The following is a 19,858-nucleotide window of genomic DNA, read 5'->3' on the forward strand; positions in this document are numbered from 1 at the left end:
GGCAGTGTGGGCGCCTCCCGGTCGGAAGCCACAATAGCAGCTCCTTCGCCGCGCAGATTAAGGACTTTGTCAATTACCTCCGAAAGCCGCTCCGGGCGGATTAAATGCTTTTAAAAGTGCTGCTGGTGGGAAGGGGCAACTAAGAAGCCCCCTCCCGGCACAAATCCCCTCCCGGCGGAGGAGAAGGCAGTGGCTGGGACCGCGCGGGGCGCGCCGGGGAGCGCGGGATCCGCCGGGAGCGCGGGCCAAGCGCGGAGCGGCTGGTACTCGCGACCACAGAGCAGTCGACTGTAGCAGTGGCGGGGACCCCCATTTCGCCCACGGGCCGCACGGGCCGCGCGGGCCAGGGGGCGTCGGGTGGGCTCTCCGACCGCCGGCGCGAGGGCACGCGTCTGCGGAAGCGGACTGGGACGCCCCCAGGACCAGGCTCACGCGTCGGGGTCGGGAGCAGGGAGTTCCCCGGGGGCTGGAGACCCCACAGCTGGGTGCACTTGCCCCAGAACCTGGACCGAGACCTCGGGGGCCCGCAAGGGCGCACCTCCACCGAACCTGCCCCAGGTGCAGCCAGGGTCTTGGGGCGAGCTCTGCTCCTTGAGCCAGGAGGGAGCCAGGAGGAGCGCCGCGCCACTCCCCCGAGACGCCGAACCGGCCGGCAGGGGCGCCCTTGGGGCCCGCCCCGCGCACGGTGAGTTGTGCGAGTCCCGCCCGGGAGGAAGTTTGAGCAGAGACGCCGCCGGGGGGCTGTCAGGCCCCTCTGGGAGCCAGCAGGAGCAGGGCTGCCCGCGGCTGTTTGCTGCCCTTCGGCCGGCCGCGGTGTCTGGGGGCCAGTTCGGCCTCCTTTCTCTTGGCCTTTTCGGAGGCGGAGTTCACTATCCAAGTCCGCGGGTGTGAGCGCGCGCGTGTGTGTGTGTCGGAGGAGGCCAAGGGGAGCAATATAAAGCAAAGAGAGTCCGAGACCAGAAAAGACGCGGAGATTGAGAAGGAGGGAGGAGGGACGAGGGAGGAGGGAGAGGAGCGCGCCAGGGAGGCGCGGGAGCCGTGAGCGGGGACGGCGCGCAGCGCGAGCGGCGGGCGTTGGGCGGGCGGCTCTCGCGCTCCCGCTCCCGCTCCCGCCCGCACACAGCGGCGCGCTCATCCGCACACGCTTGCCCGCTCCCGGGCCGCCCCGGCGCGGGGCACAGAGGCGGGGACCCGGTGGACAGAGCGCGCCCCGCGCCCGCGCCCGCGCCCACCCCGCTGCCTTTGCGCTCCGCAGCGGCGCGTCGCGCCCGGCGCCCCCGCCAGTCTTACCGGAAGATGGTCAACGACCGGTGGAAGACCATGGGCGGCGCTGCCCAACTTGAGGACCGGCCGCGCGACAAGCCGCAGGTACGCGCGGGCGCTGGGACACTGGGCCTGGGCGGCTGGCCAGGAGGTGGCTGCTCGGGCCGGCGGGGCGGGCACCCAGTGCGGGGGCTGGAGTTTGGAGCGCACCCCTTCGAGGCTCCGGAGGCACGGGTCGGGATGGGGACCCTCCTCTCCTCCTCCCCTAGCCGAGGCTTGAACTCGAGGTTCGATGGGGGCGGCACCCCTGCAGGAACCAGGCGCGCTTCGGGCCGGGTACCCTCTGTCCCCGCACCCCCAGCGACCCCCTGGTGCACGGGGGTGCAGAGGGAGTCGGGGACTTACAGTTCGCTGTGTGTCCACAGACAAATCAGTCCCCTTGCTGAGTCTCCGTTTCCTCGCCTCTCCAATGGGCATCTTAGCCACCCACAAAATCTCCACTCTGGGCGCCACCCTCTGTCAGGCACCTGGTCCCGAACCTGACCCCCTGAATCTCCTCTGCATCCTTCCCTCTTTAGCCAGGGCCCTGCATACAGTAGGGGATCAATAAAGATTCATCTCCTGCAGGAACGCTGGGTGTTTTGATTTTCTGACTTTAAGACAAGGAAAGCAGGGCTCCGAGACGGTTGGCTCCTGCCTGAGGCCACGAAGCTCTGCTGGGATTTGAACCCTTGTCTGTGTGCTCCAGGGCTGGTTCATTCCTCCCTTCCTGCTGCCTCTTCAGGGGCAGTGGAGGTGGGGCTTGGAGGGTGCCCAGGGCTGTGCGGTGGAAGCGGGTGAGGGCAGAGCACCCGGGCTGGCCAGCAAGGAGGCTGGAGTCCGGAAGCCGAGGCGGAGGGGAGCCCCAGGGCTGCCCGGGGCTGGGCTGCCAAGGGACTGGGGCAGGCAGGCGAAATGAGGAGGCAGCTCGCTCACCAAGGAGAGGAAAGAGTAGGGCTGCCCATTTTAAATTTTAAATTTCTCCCAGACAGATGTCATTGGGGAAGGAACAGTTCGTGCTTGCAGCTGCAGGAGGGGGTGGCACGGGCAGCCCTTGGTGGTCCCTTCCCCTCAGGAGCTGCAACCTGCTCATTCTTCCTGGTGTGACACTGCTGTGGCACAAGGGCCCAGCCCTCTACGGTTTGCAAAGCCCCTTCCCATTCATCAGCATTACTTCACTTCTCCAAGCAGGCTGGGGGCCAGTGCGTCCCCACATCACAGACCAGGGATCAGAGAGGTTGGGAACATGCCCAAGTCACACGGCACGTTGACAAGAGAGTGGAGATTCAAACCCTGGTCTAACCACACACCTATCCCACAGCTTCTCGTGGGCGGCCGGGCCCTCTAAAGGTTAGATCTGCACCTAAGCCCCCCTTCAAATAACAAGTTCCCTTCTGCTGAGATCTGACTTCTCTCCCTTAGCAAGAACTGTCTTAACTTCTAGACCTGTCCTCCAAGGCCATTCCTAGCCTGGCGCACTGTGCCTTCCCATTGGTCCCTTACAGGCAGTGACTGTTTGTTATTTGCCAACCCTGGGCCCCACACCACGCCGCCCCATTTCCAGATCTTTTCTGTGTCATCTTGTTTGCTTCCCCAGGCTTACACACACACACACACACACACACACACACACACACACCCCTTCAGTCAGCAACACCCTACATATACTCAAAACCTAACTCAAATGCTGCCACCTCCTCCAGGAAGCCTTCCCTGATGCCCTGTGGCTGTATCTCTAAGTTCTAGTCGTGTTGTAGCTTGTGCCACTCAGCTGCCTTGTCCTGGGCCCCTCCTGCATCAGGAGATCCCTTTGCACACACCCTCCTCTGGAGCCCATCTCTTGTTCTCTGCCCGGGCCCAGGCTCCATTCCTTCCAGGCAGCTCAGGTCAGGCATTGAGGATGTTTGCTGAATCGAACTGCACGAAGCTTCGGCCAGGAAGAGCCTCAGGAGACAGCCAGCAGGCACTGGTCTGTCTCAAGGGGAGGTGCCTTCTGGGGAATGTTTGAAATGTGGCTTCAAGGCCTCTGGACCGGGCCCTGCCTTCCTCTGCTGCTCCCTGAGGACACAGCTTTCAGCTGCCACCAGGCCACACAGCCCAGCTGTCTGCCCCTTGGCACTGGAGACAGCTTGAAGGCTGTGGCTCCTGGAGCCTGGGCCAATAGCAAGCACCCCCGCCTCCCCTCCCCACCCCTTTGGTGACCCAGCATGTAGACAGCCTGTTCCCTGTGCCGGCTCTGGGCTTGTTTGAAGCTTCAGACAAGAGGCAAGGCCCTTCCTGTGGCCGCTGTCAGAAGAAAGAGAGAGCGCTGGCTGCCCTGGTTCCCTTGGGCCTGCCCTCCCTTGGGCCAGCCTTCTCTCCTCCTTTGCGGCCAGGTTCATCTCACCCGCTGACATGCTGTGTGGCTCTGGGTAAGTTACTCCCCCTCTCTGGGCCTGGGCTTCACCATCTGTAAAGTGGGAACAGCAATCTTCACTTCCTCCTCATTTCACAAGGGCTGTTATGAGGGCCACGTGAAATACTGGTGTGTTTTGCAAACTGTAAAGCACTGTATGCTCATGAGGAGGATGCCTCTCACAGCAGCCTGTCCCCTCCACAGGCTGGCTGTGTCCCGGTCTCCTCTCTGCCCACCAGGAAACGCCGTCTGAACATCTGGCTCCTACCAGAGGGGCCTGGCCGAGATTCTTTAATGGGGGATTTTCCTCTGGGAACATAATGCCGATGCTGCACTCCAAGCACCAGTAGGTCACAGGCCACACCTCTCGTTTCTTAGTCACAGACACCCTAGGAGCTTGGTGGCAGGGATGATGAACCCATTTGATAGATGAGGAAACTGAGACTAAGAGCTGGAGCGGGGACTCGAACCTGGGTCTTCTTGGACAGCAGACAAGGGCCTCTGTGGGAGGATGGAGGGAAGAGAGGCTGGCCACCCTTTCTTGGTTCAGCCCACTCAGCCCAAGTTGGGGCTCCAGTGTCCAGGCTGTGTGGTTCCCAGGGCACCAAAAGCACCTGCTGTGAGTGGGTATAGCCCAGGTCCAGAAGTCCTAAAGGATCATTGTCCAAATGTAGCCATTTCTGGGGACGCTGTGGGCCCCCTCTATCCCAGCCCTATCCAGCCTCAGCTCCTCTTTGCTGGGCGACCTTGGATGAGTTGCCAACTCGGACTTTGTTAGCGCATCCTCCCTCTCCCTGCAGATTGGACTTTGTTAGCGCGCCCTCCCTCTCCCTGCAGATTGGACTTTGTTAGCGCGCCCTCCCTCTCCCTGCAGAATGAAGAGCCTCTCACACCCTTGGGGCAGAGTGAAACGATATTTGCCAGGAGTTTGGAGGTTGTCAGATGAAAGGCTCTAGAAATAGCAATGATTCTTCTGGTCTTGGAGCGCGGGGCAGGAAGTCACCCTGCAACCATCTCCGCTGGTCAGAGGGGCTTGTTTTTCCCAAGCCACCCTACAGGGAGGTCAACTTCCAACCCACCCCAGGCAAGATCGCTTGATGCTTTCAAAATTTGTAAGAACATTTCAGAAAGAAAGAAAGAAAATCTCTTGGGGAAGTTCTTCCTGATGTCTAACCTAAATCCCTACTGCATTAAATTTACTCAGTGACTATTGAGGGAGGTCCCACCTCATGCTAGGAGGTATAGTCTGGTGGATATGGTCTGTGCCTCAGGGAACTTAGAGTCTCTTGGGGGGCACAAGCTCACAGGTCAGAGGTGATTACAAACCATCATGGGTGCTAGAAAGAAGATTTATGCCTCTTCTTGTCCCTTGGGGTTTGGGTTGAGGTCACTGTGCTAGGCTTGGGGTTTCCCGAGCCCCTCCTTCTGAGCTCACTGTTTAGCCGAGGTGTGGTGTGGCTGAGGAGGCAGAATGGACGGGAGCAGGTGACTGGCCAGATGTTGAGTGAGGGAGGGAGGCCTGGGGAGGTGCCAGCTTTGTGGGGGCAGCAGGTGGGGTTGGTGCCATCCCTGAGTGAGAAATAGGAGGGCTCAGGTTTGGGGTGGAGAGATGCTGGTTTGGGCCTCAGTGGGCTTGAGACCCCGGTGGGCCCTCTGGGAGGCCAGAGCTGTATGCTGGGGGGATGGCAGGCAAGACCCTTATAGGAAACATCTGGAGAACCCCTATCCATGGTTCAGAGCAAATGCTCCCAGGGAGTGAGACAGCTGGAGGGCTTGGATCCTCCAGGAGGGGCAGAGGCTGGGAGCTCTGTGGGGTGCTCTTATCCCCTTGGACACCTTCAGCCCCTCCTGTGCCCCTCCCTGTGGCCTGAGGCTCCAGATGGCCCTGGCAGGGTTCTTCTGAAGGGCCACCAGCGGGATGGTGGTTCCCGCTCAGATCTCACAGAACAAGCCTGCAGACCCCCTTCCTAAGTCTTTGGGACCCCAGATTGGTGAGCAGAACTACCAGCCCTTCACCCCCAGGGGTGTCTCCGGGACCCTCCCTCTGCCAGGGCCAGGGGCTCAGAGTTCAGCCCTTACTGGCAGTCGTGTGCCCAGCCATGTGCCAGCCGGGCGCGGAGTCGGCTCCTGGGGGACAGGAGGAATTTCCCCAAGGCTCTGGCCTGAGGCAAGGCCCAGTCCTGTCAACCCACGGAGCCCATAAGCCCCCGCCCAGGCTCTGTGCAAGCCTCTACTGGATCCAGAGCGCACAGGACCCCGCCACCTCCAACTTTCCATCTCCCAGTGCAAAGCCCCAGGATGTGTTTTTGTCATGCACAACAGCTGCCTGCCTTGGGCTGGGTGCTCTTAGGAGATGGGGGTGGGTGGCAGGAGGGGCGCTTACCTGGGTCTAACCTGGCCTGGTCTCCCCTGGAGGGAGACGTTCTTCTTACTTTCATCTGTGGAGTGTGGTCCCAGTCTCCCCCGGGGACTCCTGCCAGCCAGCTCCCTTAGGAGGTGAGGAGGAAGGGAGGTGTGCCAGCTTAGCAGAGCGCCTTGGCATCAAATCCCTTCCTCCTCAGCTCCCACCCACCCCGCTTCCTCAGAACCCCCAAGGCTGGGGCCTCAGAGAAGGTAGCCTGGACAGAGGTCACCCTATAACTGAGGCACCCCCGGGGGCTGCCTGCCGCCCTCCTGGCACGAGCCTTATCCTCCTTTTGGCCAAGGCTTCTTAGGCAACCATGAACCCTGGGTGGGCACTGGGGGTCACTCGAGGAACCAAGCTGAGTCCCTCCAGCTGGAAGCTTATGCAAGTGGTCAGTGGCAGAAGTGGGCTTTGAACCCGGGGCTCCCGGCTTAGGACCTGGTCTCTCTCCTGCCCACCTGCCCGGGATGCCCTGTCTTGGGAGCTGGGGGCTCTCCCCATTCCGCGGCCCCCAGGGAGTGCACCCCGCTTGGCCACGCCAGGACGGATGAATCAGTTCCAGCCTCAGGCACACCAGTTGGGCTGCTCAGCGCCCAGAACCCCCCTTATTATCTCGGGCAGATTTCTTCGCAAGGCACGTAAACGGCAGCCCATAAAAGCGAACAGTACTTCATCTTTAAGGTGATCTCTGAAGACTAATTCTCCTCTGCTGAGTGCCCTGTTTCATCTCCAAGCTCTGCTGTTCCCTGCCTCCAGGGGACCCCCTGCGGCTTCCTCGAGCCCCTCCCCATTTTGGTGCCCTCTGCCTTCCCACCAGGGAGGGGCTTGAGTGGGAGGAGGGTGCAAGATAGGGCAGGGGTGTGGGAGTTGCAGAGAGGAGATGGCTGACCTCTCTGCCATGCCAGCCCCAGCCTCGCCAGCCAGCGGACCTTAATGCTACACAGTCTGGTGATGCGGCCCTGAGCTGCTCGGGGCAAGGTATCTCCCGACGGACTCCAAAAGCGTGCATGACAGGGACTTAGCTGCTGACACAGAGCTTTGTCTATCAAACCCAGCCATATTTTAGGCAGAGGAAGGAAATCATAGAACAGCCCAGTTAGCGGCCCTGGCACAGAGGCAATTCCGGAGTGCCCCAATCCTGGGTCCAGGTGGCGGTTCCAGTGCACCTCCCCCACGTGACTTTGGATGAGGGTCTTGTTCTCTGAGCCTCAGTTTTCCAATCTGCGTCGTGAATTCAACCATAGCCTCAACTGCATGGGGTTACTTGGAGAATTCAGTGATGGGAACACGGTCCACGCCCAAGGAATGGCAGTGATGGTGCAGCGCCCACCTGTCTGTAAGCTGCTGACCTGCAGGTGGCTGGGGGCTGGGGAGGGCCTGAAGCTTGCCCATTCTGTGCCAGGCTATCAGAGATGGGCACTGGGTCAGAGGCAGCCCTGCCTCGGGGCCCAGGGCCCAGCCAGGGTCATGAGCCTCTGTCCTGCCAAGTCAGGTAGATCTCAGGAATGCCTTCACCCCTGCCCCATACCAGCTCCCTCCTGTCCATCTGCCTGTCCACCCAGCAGCGGCCATCGGGGCTGCTCTGTGCCAGGTGTTGAGCATGTCCCTACCTGTGGAGGGGCTCCCAAGTTTCCTGAACTTGGGATTCACTAGTCCCTGAATCCTCAGAAGCTGTGCCCACAGCTTTCACAAGACACCCTGAAAGAGTTAGACAAAGTCAAGAATCACAGTCTATGCAGCAGGCATGGTGGCTTGCGCCTGTAATCTCAGCACTTTGGGAGGCCAAGGTGTGAGGATTGCTTGAGCCCAGGTGTTTGAGGCCAGCCTGGGCAAAGTAAGGAGTCCCTATCGCTACAAAAATTAAAAAAAAAAAAAAAAAAAATTAGCCGGGCATGATGGTGCATCGTCCCAGCTACTCAAGAGGCTGAGATGGGAAGGTTGCTTGAGCCAAGGAATTTGAGGCTGCAGTGAGCTAGGATTGTGCCCTTGCACTGCAGCCTGGGTGACAGAGTGAGTCCTTGTCTCTTAAAAAAAGAATCCCGCCAGGCGCGGTGGCTCACGCCTGTAATCCCAGCACTTTGGGAGGCCGAGGTCGGTGGATCACGAGGTCAGGAGATCGAGACCATCCTGGCTAACACGGTGAAACCCCGTCTCTACTAAAAATGCAAAAAATTAGCCGGGCGCGGTGGCAGGCACCTGTATTCCCAGCTACTCGGGAGGCTGAGGCAGGAGAATGGCATGAACCCAGGAGGTGGAGCTTGCAGTGAGCTGATATCGCGCCACTGCCCTCCAGCCCGAGTGACAGAGCAAGACTCCGTCTCCAAAAAAAGAATCCCAGTAATCCAAGTCCATAGAACAGGAACTCCCCAAGAGCAGGAGCTGGAGCTGACTGGTCCCCTGATACCTCCTCAGGATTGGCCCAGAGCCTGGTCATGGGGAGATCTAGTGAATGTGGAATAGATGATTGAACGAATGATTGAGTGAATGAAGTTGAAGGCCACAACAATCTGTCTTGTAAGCACCCTCACGGGGGGAGCACAGAGGAAGAGCCCTTCCAAGCTGGGGGGAGTGGAGGGGAAACAGTCAAGGAAGGCTTCCTGGAGGAAGTGACAGCTAGCTGAGCCCTGAAAGAAGAGAATATATTAGGCCAGTGGAAGAGGAGGAGGGGAAGCGGATGCTCCTGGCTAGCCAAGGGAGCAGTTTGTGCAGAGCTGGTGCAGGAAAACTGTGCATTCAGGTCTGGCTGGAGTAAATTGTCTTGATGCGTGGAGCCTGGAATGGACGTAGCCCCCAAGGGGCCCGGGCAGGCATGGAGCACTGAGTCCTGGCAGCCGCATGACAACAGCGACAGACCAAGGAACTCTCTTCCACATCCTGAAAACAAAGCAGATCTCTTTGCTGGGGATCTGCATGTCCAGGCGCATGTCCCCTCCACCCTGTCCTCTTTGGGATACAATGATGTAAGCGGCATCACTCTCTGTACAGTGTATCACTAAGAAAGCAAGCAAACTGTCCATTACAATTGTAAGACGTCCCCCCATGTTGGAGATGCTAAAACGTGAAAAAAAAGAGAAGGTGCATCCCAGCATTGACGACACACAGAAATAACACTTTGGGTGGAAAAAAAACGTCCTCCAGATGCTGTGTGCACATTGATCATGGGATAATAAAAGCCACTAATATTTATTGCGCGAGCACAACGTGCCAGGCACAGCTCCAAGCGCTTTAATATACGAAGTCATTTAAAGACAAGTCTCAAATTCAGAAAGTTGAAAATGTGGGGAAAATGTGTCTGAGAGCTGAGGAAATTCAATCATAGGAGGGGCCTGGCCTGGGAAGGAAGGCTTGGGGCCTAATCCCAGTTCTGCTTTTGTTTGCTGTGTGACTCTGGGAGAGCCCCTTGCCCTCTCTGGGCCTCAGTTTTCCCTTGTGCGTAATGCTCAGGGGCTGTGAGCAAGTCTGCCCAGTGAATCTGGGCCTCCGAGAGCATGTGCAATCACACTCTGGCACCTCCATTCACCACAAGCTGTTCCTCGGCCCTGGCTTCTGGCCAACACAGTTTTTTGTTTTTTGTTTTTTGTTTTTTTTTTTAATCGCGCCTGCCGTTCGTTCCCATTTTGTTTGTTTGTTTGTTTGTTTTTGAGATGGAGTCTAGCTCTGTCTCCAGGCTGGAGTTCAGTGGCACGATCTCAGCTCACTGTAACCTCCACCTCTCAGGTTCAAGGGATTCTCATGCCTCAGCCTCCCGAGTAGCTGGGACTACAGGCATGTGCCACCACGCCCAGCTAATGTTTGTATTTTTAGTAGAGATGGGGTTTCACCTTGTTGGCCAGGACGGTCTCGATCTCCTGACCTCGTGACCTGCCCGCCTCGGCCTCCCAAGTGTTGGCCTTACAGGCGTGAGCCACCGCGCCCGGCCCCGTCCCCGGTTTTGAGATATGGCTTGTTCTGGAGTGACAGCCACTTGTTGCCTCGGCGCCCCTCCTCCTTGGAAGGCAGCAGGCCTCTTCTCCAGGGTGGCCTTAGGGCTACCTGGCCCAGCAGGTTGGCATTTGCCCTGCCAGAGGTCTGCTCTGTGAAGAGGTAGAGGAAGGAGAGAGGATGGGGTGGGGTGTGGGGAGGAGGTGCCTGGGAGCCCCCATGTGCCCTGGGGACTGGAGGACAGTGGGACAGAACACGGGATGTGGCCGCCACTGTTGGAAGGGACCTTCCGTGATGGGTACCCACTACCCCAGGGCACTCGTTCCAGAGACAGCACGAGACCATCTCTAGCATCGCTGCTGTTGCATCACATCTGTCTCTGACCCGTGTATAGAGAGGTGGGTGTCTCTGTATCGCTCTATTTTACAGGCGAGGAAACTGAGGCTCAGAGAGGTGAGGCCCCTCGCCCAAGGTCACACTGTGGGAAATGCAGCTTGGAGGCCTGAGCCCTGACCCGTCTGGCTGCAGAGGTGGGATCTCCACCTCCAGCCCTTACTGGGTGGTATGGGCTCCACGGGGGCCACACGGCCGCACACACAGGTGACCATGGGTCCTTGGGCTGTCACCGTGCAGGGCATGGGGGGTGGGGGGCAGGCGGCAGGGGCGGCGAGAAGGAAGGCTTGGCATTCTGCTTGTGTCTGTGTGTCTTTCTGCCTCGGTTTCTATTTCCCATCCTCTCCATCTCCATCTCCCTGTGTCTCCCTGCGTCCCTCTGTGTCTCCCTGCATCTCCCTGCGTCTCCCTGCATCTCCCTGCGTCTCCCTGTGCCTCCTTGTGTCTCCCTGCATCTCCCTCCCTGTCTCTTCCTATGTCTCCACCTCCCCTCTGGGGCCCTGTCTCTCTCCACTTTCTCCCTGAGGCGCTCGCTGTGTCCCTCTCACTGCATCTGTGCGTGTCCCTGTCTCCCTGTCTCCTTGGACTGTCTCTCAGTACCTGTCTCATCTCAGTCTCTCTGTGCCACGCCCTCGCCCAGCCCCCAAGAAGGGGCTCCTCTGACCCCAGGTATGCCTCTAATGCTGGCCCCTTCTCTCTCCTGTTTGTTTGTCTGTCTATGTCTGTGTGTCCTGGGCGGGCCTGCAGCGGCCTAGCTGTGGTTACATGCTGTGCACCGTGCTGCTGGCCCTGGCTGTGCTGCTGGCCGTGGCTGTCACCGGTGCCGTGCTGTTCCTGAACCACACCCACACGCCAGGCACGGCGCCCCCGCCTGTCGTCAGCACTGGGGCTGCCGGTGCCAACAGCGCCCTGGTCACTGTGGAGAGGGCAGACAGCTCCCGCCTCAGCATCCTCATCGACCCGCGCTGCCCCGACCTCGCCGACAGCTTCGCACGCCTGGAGAGCGCCCAGGCCTCGGTGCTGGAGGCGCTGACTGAGCACCAGGCCCAGCCACGGCTGGTGGGCGACCAGGAGCAGGAGCTGCTGGACACGCTGGCCGACCAGCTGCCGCGGCTGCTGACCCGAGCCTCAGAGCTGCAGACGGAGTGCATGGGGCTGCGGAAGGGGCATGGCACGCTGGGCCAGGGCCTTAGCGCCCTGCAGAGCGAGCAGGGCCGCCTCATCCAGGTAGGGCTGGGGTCTGCGTCTTGGGGTCTTGCTAGAGGCAAGGGGTTGGTGCTGCCACGTGCCAGGCGCCTGATGTCCACAGCCTCACTTAATCCCCAAGTGCCCCAGACAAGGGGCTACTGCTGTTCCCATCTACAGACAAGCCCATGAAACTCAGGGAGGTGCAGTCACTCATCCAGGGCCGCACAGCTACTGGGAGCCAGGATTCAAACCCAGTTTCTTTCCCGGTGACTCTGGGTAATTGTATAGCACCCCACGGCATTTGGCACTCAGTCAAATCCAGGGCTCGAGGGCTTCCCCAGTGCTCCAAGATGCGGGCGAGGCAGGGCATTGCGCCCCCATCAGCAGCAAATCGAGGCTTAGAGAGGGGATGTGACTTGCTAAAGATCACGTGACTGGTCAGTGCTACCCCATCAGAGAGAGCCGCACCCCATCTCTCCACGACCCTCCCAGTTCACTACCATGCAATGCCCACAGCTTCCCAGGGACAGAGATACCAGTCCAGGCAACCCAGCCAGACCCCTAGCCTGTCCCAAACCACCTCCACCCTCCCCACCCCTGCCCCCAGCCAAGCTAGGCTCCAGCCAGCTCCAGGTGGATCTGGGTGAAGATTTTCCAACTTCAGCTCTGAGACCACACTGGAAGCACCACCCACAAGAAGTTCCTCCTTCATAGGATGAGGGACGTGGGATCATCTCTTCTGCCTCCACCCTTTTCCAGGACAGAAAATGGTGGCCCAGAAAGGGGTGGTGATTTTTTTCCTGGGTGCCGTGGCCGGGTCAGACCTGGAATCCAGCCCCCTTGGAGCCCTGCCCAGCCCCTGGCCCTGTGCCACATCCTCCCGGTGACTCAGATCCATGGAGGCTAGGAGCCAAGCCCCTGCCCCCTTGGGCGCCCCAGCCCCTTCCGCCCCACCTCCCAGCAGCCACTGGGAGAACCAGGCATTTGGTCACTCAGCACTCATGAGCAATGGGCCCCTTCCCTGCCTCTGAAGGCGGCAGCTGGAGAAATTACAGTCCTCATCACCCTGTCTGGGTGACTGATGGGAAGGTGGCTTCCCCTTCCCGGGGTAGAGGGATGTTTAGACTGCCTTCCAGCTGCCGCCCGCCCCCCGGCTGCAACTTCCCCAGGCCTCATCAGCAGGGCTGGGGGCTAGGAGTACCTCCTGACTTTCTGGCTGACCTGGGACCCCTACCTCACTCCAAATCGCCCAGCCCCTGGTCAGCTCAGGCCCAGTTCATGAAGGCGTGCCCTTAGAGCTGGGGTGGGGAATTTAGAAGGAGGGACCCCAGAGTCCTGCCCTCCCAATAGCCTGCGCAGAGGTACAGAGTCTTCCCGCAAGACTAACAGCCTGTCTGGGCCCAGGAGCGCCGGCTCACCTGACATATTTACTCCCCCAAAAATGTTTGATTTGACTCATTCCCCACAGACTGGATGATTCAAGAGACAGTGTGTCTTTATGTTTCATTCAGAGGCAGCGAGCCGTGCTCTTAACTCCTCCCTTCCAAGCTTCCCAGACCCTCAGTCGATCAGACGTGGGTTTCTCAAAGCTGTGCCTGCAGGCACCTTGGGTTGGAATCACCGGAGGTGTTTGTTACAAGGCAACTTCCTGGCCAGGTGCAGTGACTCATGCCATAATCCCAGCACTCTGGGAAGCCGAGGCGGGCAGATTACCTGGAGTCAGGAGTTCAAAACCAGCCTGGCCAACATGGTGAAACCCCGTTTCGACTAAAAATATAAAAATTAGCCGGGCGGGCGCCTGTAATCCCAGCTACTCAGGAGGCTGAGGCAGGAAAATCGCTCAAACCTGGAAGGCAGAGGTTGCAGTGAGTCAAGGTCACGCCACTGCACTCCAGCCTGGGCAACCGAGCGAGACTCTGTCTCAAAAAAAGGAAAAAGCAAGTTCCTGGGCCTCATCCCCAACCCCCTGCAGCCCCCCGGATGGGGGTGATTCTCATGTGTAGTCCCTGAGGCCTGCTGGTCATGGCTGAGCTGAGCCGTTCTGCCCAGAGGGTCTGAGTCCACAGAGCTTAGATCCAGTCTAGGCCCCATCTGTGCCAGCTGTGGGATGCTGGGCAGGTTGCAGCCCCTCTCTGGGCTGGTTCTTCTGACCCATAAAAGGTGCATAACACAGTCTATGCTGAGGGGATATTGGAGGGCCTGGCTACAGGGCTTTGTTGGCTCTGTCACCGTCTGTACCATCAACATCTCCTTATTACTATAGTAGAAATTGTTTGTGAGCTGAAATTTAAACCTATAGGGAACCACCATGCTACTATTGAAAACTCCCTTTTATTTTATTTTATTATTTTATTTTTTTCTCTGAGGCGGTCTTACTCTGTCACCCATGCCAGAGAGCAGTGGCGCAATCACGGCTTATTACAATCTCCACCTCCTGGGCTCAAGCAATCCTCCCACCTCAGCCTTCTAAGTAGCAGGCACTACCAGTGTGCACCACCATGTCTAGCTAATTTTTTTGATTTTAAAAAAATGTTTTTGTAGAGAGGTCTTGCTGTGGTGCTCAGGCTGGTCTCAAACTCCTGGCCTCAAGCAATCCACCCACCTTGGCCTCCCCACGTGCTGATATTACTGTGTTGGGCCGAAAATCCCTTTTCTGATAGGAATGATAGGTCTACACCACGTGCTGGGCTCTGTGTTGACGGCACTTTGCAGCCCAATAACCCCAGGAGGTTGGTACATTTGTTATCCCATTTTATTTTATTTTAATTCATTTATTTATTTTTTTGAGACATGGTTGTATCGCTCTGTCACCCAGCTGGAGTGCAGTGGTTCGATCTCGGCTCACTGCAACCTCTGTCTCCCGGGTTCAAGCAATTCTCCTGCCTCTGCCTCCTGAGTAGCTGGGACTATAGGCACGCACCACCATACCCAGCTAATTTTTTTTGTATTTTTAGTAGAGACAGAGTTTCATCATGTTGGCCAGGCTGGTCTCAAACTCCCGACCTTAGGTGATCCACCCGACTTGGCCTCCCAGAGTGGTAGGATTACAGACCTGAGTCACCGCGCCCGGCCTTGTTATCCCATCTTATGGAGAGGCAGACTGAGGCTCTGAGTGGCAGGTGCCTGTACAAGCTCGCTCACACAGCTAAGCAGTGCTGGGGACAGCAGCTCTGATGCCACTACCTCTAAGCGCTGCCCAGCCTTCCCCTGATGTGCCTGTGCAGCTTGGCGAGTAGAGACTCACTTCGCCATTAATTCGGGGCATGTTTATATGTACATTTTCAACTTTAATCATCTGCTGGTTTAAATGGAGGTCTTCCCTGCCCGTTAGCAAGAGGGAGGAGGCCGTGCCTGAGTTTTCTGAGTGTGTTGTGGCTGTGTTGACTCAGATAAATGGGCAGCACCGGTGTGATTTAACCAAGTGATCTTTGCCGCACACACATCGCAGGGCAGCCCCCACCTGCCGTCTTCCCTCCCGCCCTGGTTTGGGGGTGCCCCCTCTGTCCCTCTGTGGGGCATGAGCTCGTCTACAGGACGCTGCTGTGACACCCAAACGCTCTGCCTGCTCATCTCTGCTCCTCTCTCCTCCCACCTCATCCCTCACTGAATCACCTGCTCAGCCGAGGGGAAACTGACAAGGAAACTAAAAGCTTTGCAGGGCCCCTGCCTCTGGATGAGCCGAGAATCATATTTTGTAAACTGCCGGCACTGTATATTTCTATTTTCCTTCCGCGAATGGGCTATTATCTGACAAGTGACAGGTTCGGTGTGTAAAGATCTGGCCAACTCCACGCTCGCTGGCTGGCCAGCTGTAGCTTGCTCGCCACCCCTCACCCTCCACGTGGTCCTGCAGCCCAGGGTGGGGGCAACAGACCTCAGACCCTTCAGGCAGCCAACACAGGCGGAGGTGCTGGGGGACAGCACTGCGCTTGCCAAACTGCAACCCCAGGGCTGTGATGGAGGGAGGGGTGGGAGTGAAGGATGGAGAACAACGGCTGAGCTCCCCAGCCCAGGCTCTCCTGAATCCCCCCACTCAGAGAAACAGGGCTCATTATCCTGGGTTACTAAGGCAGTGGAGACATGGAGAGATTCAGACACTGTTCCCGGGTCACGCAGCTAGTGAATGGGGGAGGGATTGGAGTGAAAACACAAGACAGTCAACACCAGAACCTGGGTCCAAACCACCACCCCGTCCCCATCCTGACCCTGGTCTCCTACACGAGAACACAGCCCCGGGCCCCTTTCCTGCCAGCCCGCCCTGAGGAAGTGGCCTGAGTCCTGGTCCCTGCCCCCAGTGCCATCCTTCACTCTCAGGGATCTCTCTTTCGGGGCCTCAGTTTCTCCATTTGTCACAAGAGATGACAACCCTAAGTCCTCCCTCTGTGGCGTGGTGGGGGACCCAGTGAGCTCATGGACGTCAGAGAGCCACAGAAACTCAGAGTGGTGTTTGCATGGGGAGTGGGGGTGGGATGGGGAAGACCTGTTGGTCCAGAAGCCCTGTGGCCTCCCCAGCCTCAGGGCACCCCTCTGTCAAGTCCAGATCAATCACTCCTGCCTCAGCAGCCTTGCTCAGGATCGGAAGAGGCAGCGGTGGGGATGTCTGGTAGCCTGGAAGGTGCTGTGGGAACTTGGTGTGCCGAGTACCCGGCCGGTCCTTGCCGCTGTGCTGGGCACCTCCCACGTGTTGTCACTGGTCCCCATAACAGTTCGGCCAGGCCAGGGGAGAGGAGGCGTGGTGAGGACACTCACCTCCAGTCCTATAACTGGCAAGTGGACGCGCTGGGCTGAAGCTGGATTTGCCCAACGCTGGGCGCTGTCTCCCCGCACAGCGTGGCCTCCTCCAGTTTACTGTTCCCTGGGCTGAGCACGCAGAGATGGCTGAAGAAGACAGCCTGGGGCAGCAGGGGTGGCAGGTGCCTGCTGGAGCTTCCTTCCCTTCCTGCCTGCTCCCCGGCCCTCCCAGCCCTCGAGGTCCCAGAGCACAGGCTCCATCATAACCCGCTGGCCCCTCAGACCACCTTGGACAGGGACCCAGGGGGCAGGGCAGGGCGGGGGCTACCATTGAGCCAGGAGCCCACCTCTGCCTCAGGAGAGGGCCCACTCTGGCCAGTGACCTGCTATGTGCTCCACCCAACCCCCAACAGAGCCCCTGCTCCCTCGGCTCATCCCCTGTGTCCGCAGCTTCTCTCTGAGAGCCAGGGCCACATGGCCCACCTGGTGAACTCCGTCGGCGACGTCCTGGATGCCCTACAGAGGGACCGGGGGCTGGGCCGGCCCCGTGCCAAGGCCGACCTTCAGAGAGCGCCTGCCCGGGGAGCCCGGCCCCGGGGCTGTGCCACTGGTGAGTGGGGCAGGGGCTGCTTTCCTCCGGTGACTTGGGTCCCAGCTGTAGGGAGTGGGGAAGCTGGGGTGAGGGTTCCCAGCCATGAGACTTCCAGGGCCCGACCCTGCTTCCATGTGGCCTGCACTTAAGCCCTCTTGGTCCATTCTCCAGATGAGGAAAGTAAGGCCCAGAGAGGGTGATTCTCTCACCAGGCCTCAGCAGGGAGTGGCAGAGCCAAGGTCGGACTCCAAGGCTGGTGCTCTCTCAACCCCATGGGACCCCCACATGCGTTATCGACGGACAGACAGTGTGGGCGAGGGGGCTGGGCAGGAACGCGCTGGGGGCCGCAGCCACCCTGACGGCCTTGCCTGCCTCAGGCTCCCGGCCCCGAGACTGTCTGGACGTCCTCCTAAGCGGACAGCAGGACGATGGCATCTACTCTGTCTTCCCCACGCACTACCCGGCTGGCTTCCAGGTGTACTGTGACATGCGCACGGACGGCGGCGGCTGGACGGTGAGTGTCCCAGGCCGGGCGGGCAGCAGGACAGGCACCGGGGACCTCGAGGCTGTGTACGTGAACCTGGGCGTTCTGAGCAGCCTCCCACCCAGCCCTCCACCGTGCACCTGTGGACTGGTCCCGTCCCGGTGCCCTTTGGCCTGGCCTGACCCCACCCCTACAGAAGAGGGGAACAGGGGACTCCGTGAGCTGACCCTGGGGGACCCACTCTGGAGCGGACATCAGGCAGGAGCCACCTTGGGCTCCCTGAGATCCTCGGCCGTGGCTCTTCCAGTGGGGGGTTTCTAGGCAAGTTGGGGTTTGGGCCTAGGAGGACACGTGGCAGCAGGAACCTGTTGCTAACGTGGGTTCCAGGGCTGTTGTGTGCGGGCGCCTGACTTTTTGAACTACCCAATACACGGCGCATGTGCAGAAGAGAAAGGAGGAGTGTGACTGCTGGGAGCAGAGATCCCCGGCGGCTACAGGCTGACAGGAGCTGTCTGATTCCTGCGCCTCCTGGTTCCTGCTTGGGTGGGAAACAGGAGCGAGATGTCCCAACTGCCAGTCACAGGGCAGGGGCGGGACCACACGAGGTGGTGGGAGAATGGGGCAGACACCCTGGTTTGAAGACCCGAGGGCAGCTCCAGAGGGGCCTCTGGGAAGCTCCTTCCAGAAGTGGGTTGGCAAGCTTTGTCTGCAAAGGGCCAGATAGGGAGGTTCGGAGGCCTGCTGTCCACACAGTCCTACAGAGGACGGAGGGAAGCTCTGATCTCCGTAGTAAAACAACTTCCCTCTGTCCTTTGTAGGGAAAACAGCCACAGAGCAAACCAAAAGGCGCAGGCGTGGCTTCGTTCCAGTGATGCTTGTAGACACTGAAATGTAAATGTTATAACATTTTCATATTCTTCCTTACATGTTATTCAGTGGATATTTAAACTTTTTTCTTTTGATTTTTTAAAAACCATGTTAAGGCAGGGCATGGTGGCTCACAACTGTAATCCCAGCACTTTGGGAGGCTGAGGTGGGTGGATCATCTGAGGTCAGGAGTTTGAGACCAGCCTGGCCAATATGGTGAAACCCTGTCTCTACTAAAAATACAAAAATTAGCCAAGTGTGGTGGCACACGCCTGTAAACCCACTACTCAGGAGGCTAAGGCAGGAGAATCGCTTGAACCCGGGAGGCGGAGGTTGCGGTGAGCCGAGACTGAGCCATTGCACTCCAGCCTTGGGTGACAGGGCAAGACTCCATCTCAAAAAAAGCTAAAAAATAAAAATAAATTAAAGCCATCTTAAAAATTCAGACCCTTCTTAGCTTCCTTGCTGTATACAAGCAGGCAGCCGGCAGGAAGTGTCCTGTGGGTGGTGGTTTGCTGACCCCATCCTAGAGCTGGAGACCCCTGGTGGCGGGAGCTGAGCTCACGGCCCCCTTCTCCCGCTGGTGGACTTCTGACCCCCTCCTGAGGCTCAGGCTTGGGGTTGGGCATTAGCAGGGCCAGCACTGGCCGCTGAGTGATTGTGTGCACATTGAAACGACGCATAGTTCTTCCTTTGTGCATACTGGGAAGCCGGGCTTGGAGGAGAACAGATGTGAGCCCTGCCCACTGACTGGGTGCTCTTGAGCAGTGAACAACCTGCACTGCTGTCCCTGGAGGTCTGCGTGCCACCCCGAATGCTGCCCGGCCTTCCCCGGTTGGCTGTGGTTGGGACACCTAGTGACAGTGGAAAGCGGGACTAGGAGGACTGGCTCTTAAAGGCTTCTCCGCTTCACATTTCATTTCAGTTGGACAGATATTTTTGAGCGCCTACTGTATACTGGGTTCTGGGGAAGCACAGAGATGGGGAAGCCCCTGTCCCAGTCCTCCCGAGGAATTTACAGGCCGGGGGGCACTGGCGGTGGAAGAAATCACTATAGTAGAGATGAGGGTAAAGCTTCGTGGAGAAGGGGCATTTCTCATGAGCCATTACAGCGGGGAGGATTTCTGAGTGCGGGCATGAAGGAGAAGGTATTCCAGGAGGAGGGGGCAACCTAACGCGGCTCCCACGGCACATCTGGGGAGCAGGGCCTGAGAGATTCGTGGTGCATGAGGAGACGAGGCTGGAGTGGTCCGGCCCCAGGCTGCAGGGTTGGGACACACTCGGGAGCTACTGGGGGTGTTGAAGAGAGGAAGACGGGATGGAGACTGTGCTTCAGGCGGGGTGACTTGGCGATGTGCATCCTTGGGCAGTGGCGAGAGGGACAGGGAGGAGGTGTTATGAGCGTTCGGTCCTCAGGTCTCTGATGGGGCCCTGACAGCAGATGTCAGAGAGGCGGGGAGCCCAGAGGTTCCGTGCTCTGGCTCTGTCATCCACAGACCGCCCCAGGCATGGCTCTGAGTCCTGCTGTGTGACCTGGGTCAACTTACCTCGGTTCTCTGAGCCCCCATTTCCTCAGCTGTG

At 58.9% G+C, this 19,858-nt stretch overlaps 1 protein-coding gene across 5 annotated transcripts in view; it reads left to right on the plus strand.

Annotated features, from left to right (window-relative positions):
• The first annotated feature begins 231 nt into the window (after window positions 1-231).
• The window catches only part of FIBCD1 (fibrinogen C domain containing 1), a 41,387-nt gene continuing 21,760 nt past the window's right edge, over window positions 232-19,858 (plus strand). Inside the window, exons 1-5 of one of the 5 annotated variants that reach the window (XM_045373947.3) lie at window positions 232-685; window positions 1,256-1,368; window positions 11,163-11,642; window positions 16,785-16,944; window positions 17,304-17,440. In XM_045373947.3, coding sequence (XP_045229882.1) covers window positions 1,297-1,368; window positions 11,163-11,642; window positions 16,785-16,944; window positions 17,304-17,440 — 849 coding nt within the window. In that variant the 5' untranslated portion in view covers window positions 232-685; window positions 1,256-1,296. Of the gene's footprint in view, window positions 686-1,115; window positions 1,369-3,540; window positions 3,714-10,450; window positions 10,623-11,162; window positions 11,643-16,747; window positions 16,945-17,303; window positions 17,441-19,858 lie in introns of those variants that run through there. The other 4 variants (XM_074016245.1, XM_074016246.1, XM_065529993.2 and 1 more) reach the window with 4 other exon arrangements.

This window comes from Macaca fascicularis, chromosome 15 (genome assembly GCF_037993035.2).
Source record: "Macaca fascicularis isolate 582-1 chromosome 15, T2T-MFA8v1.1".
NCBI classification, from domain to species: Eukaryota; Metazoa; Chordata; class Mammalia; order Primates; family Cercopithecidae; genus Macaca; species Macaca fascicularis.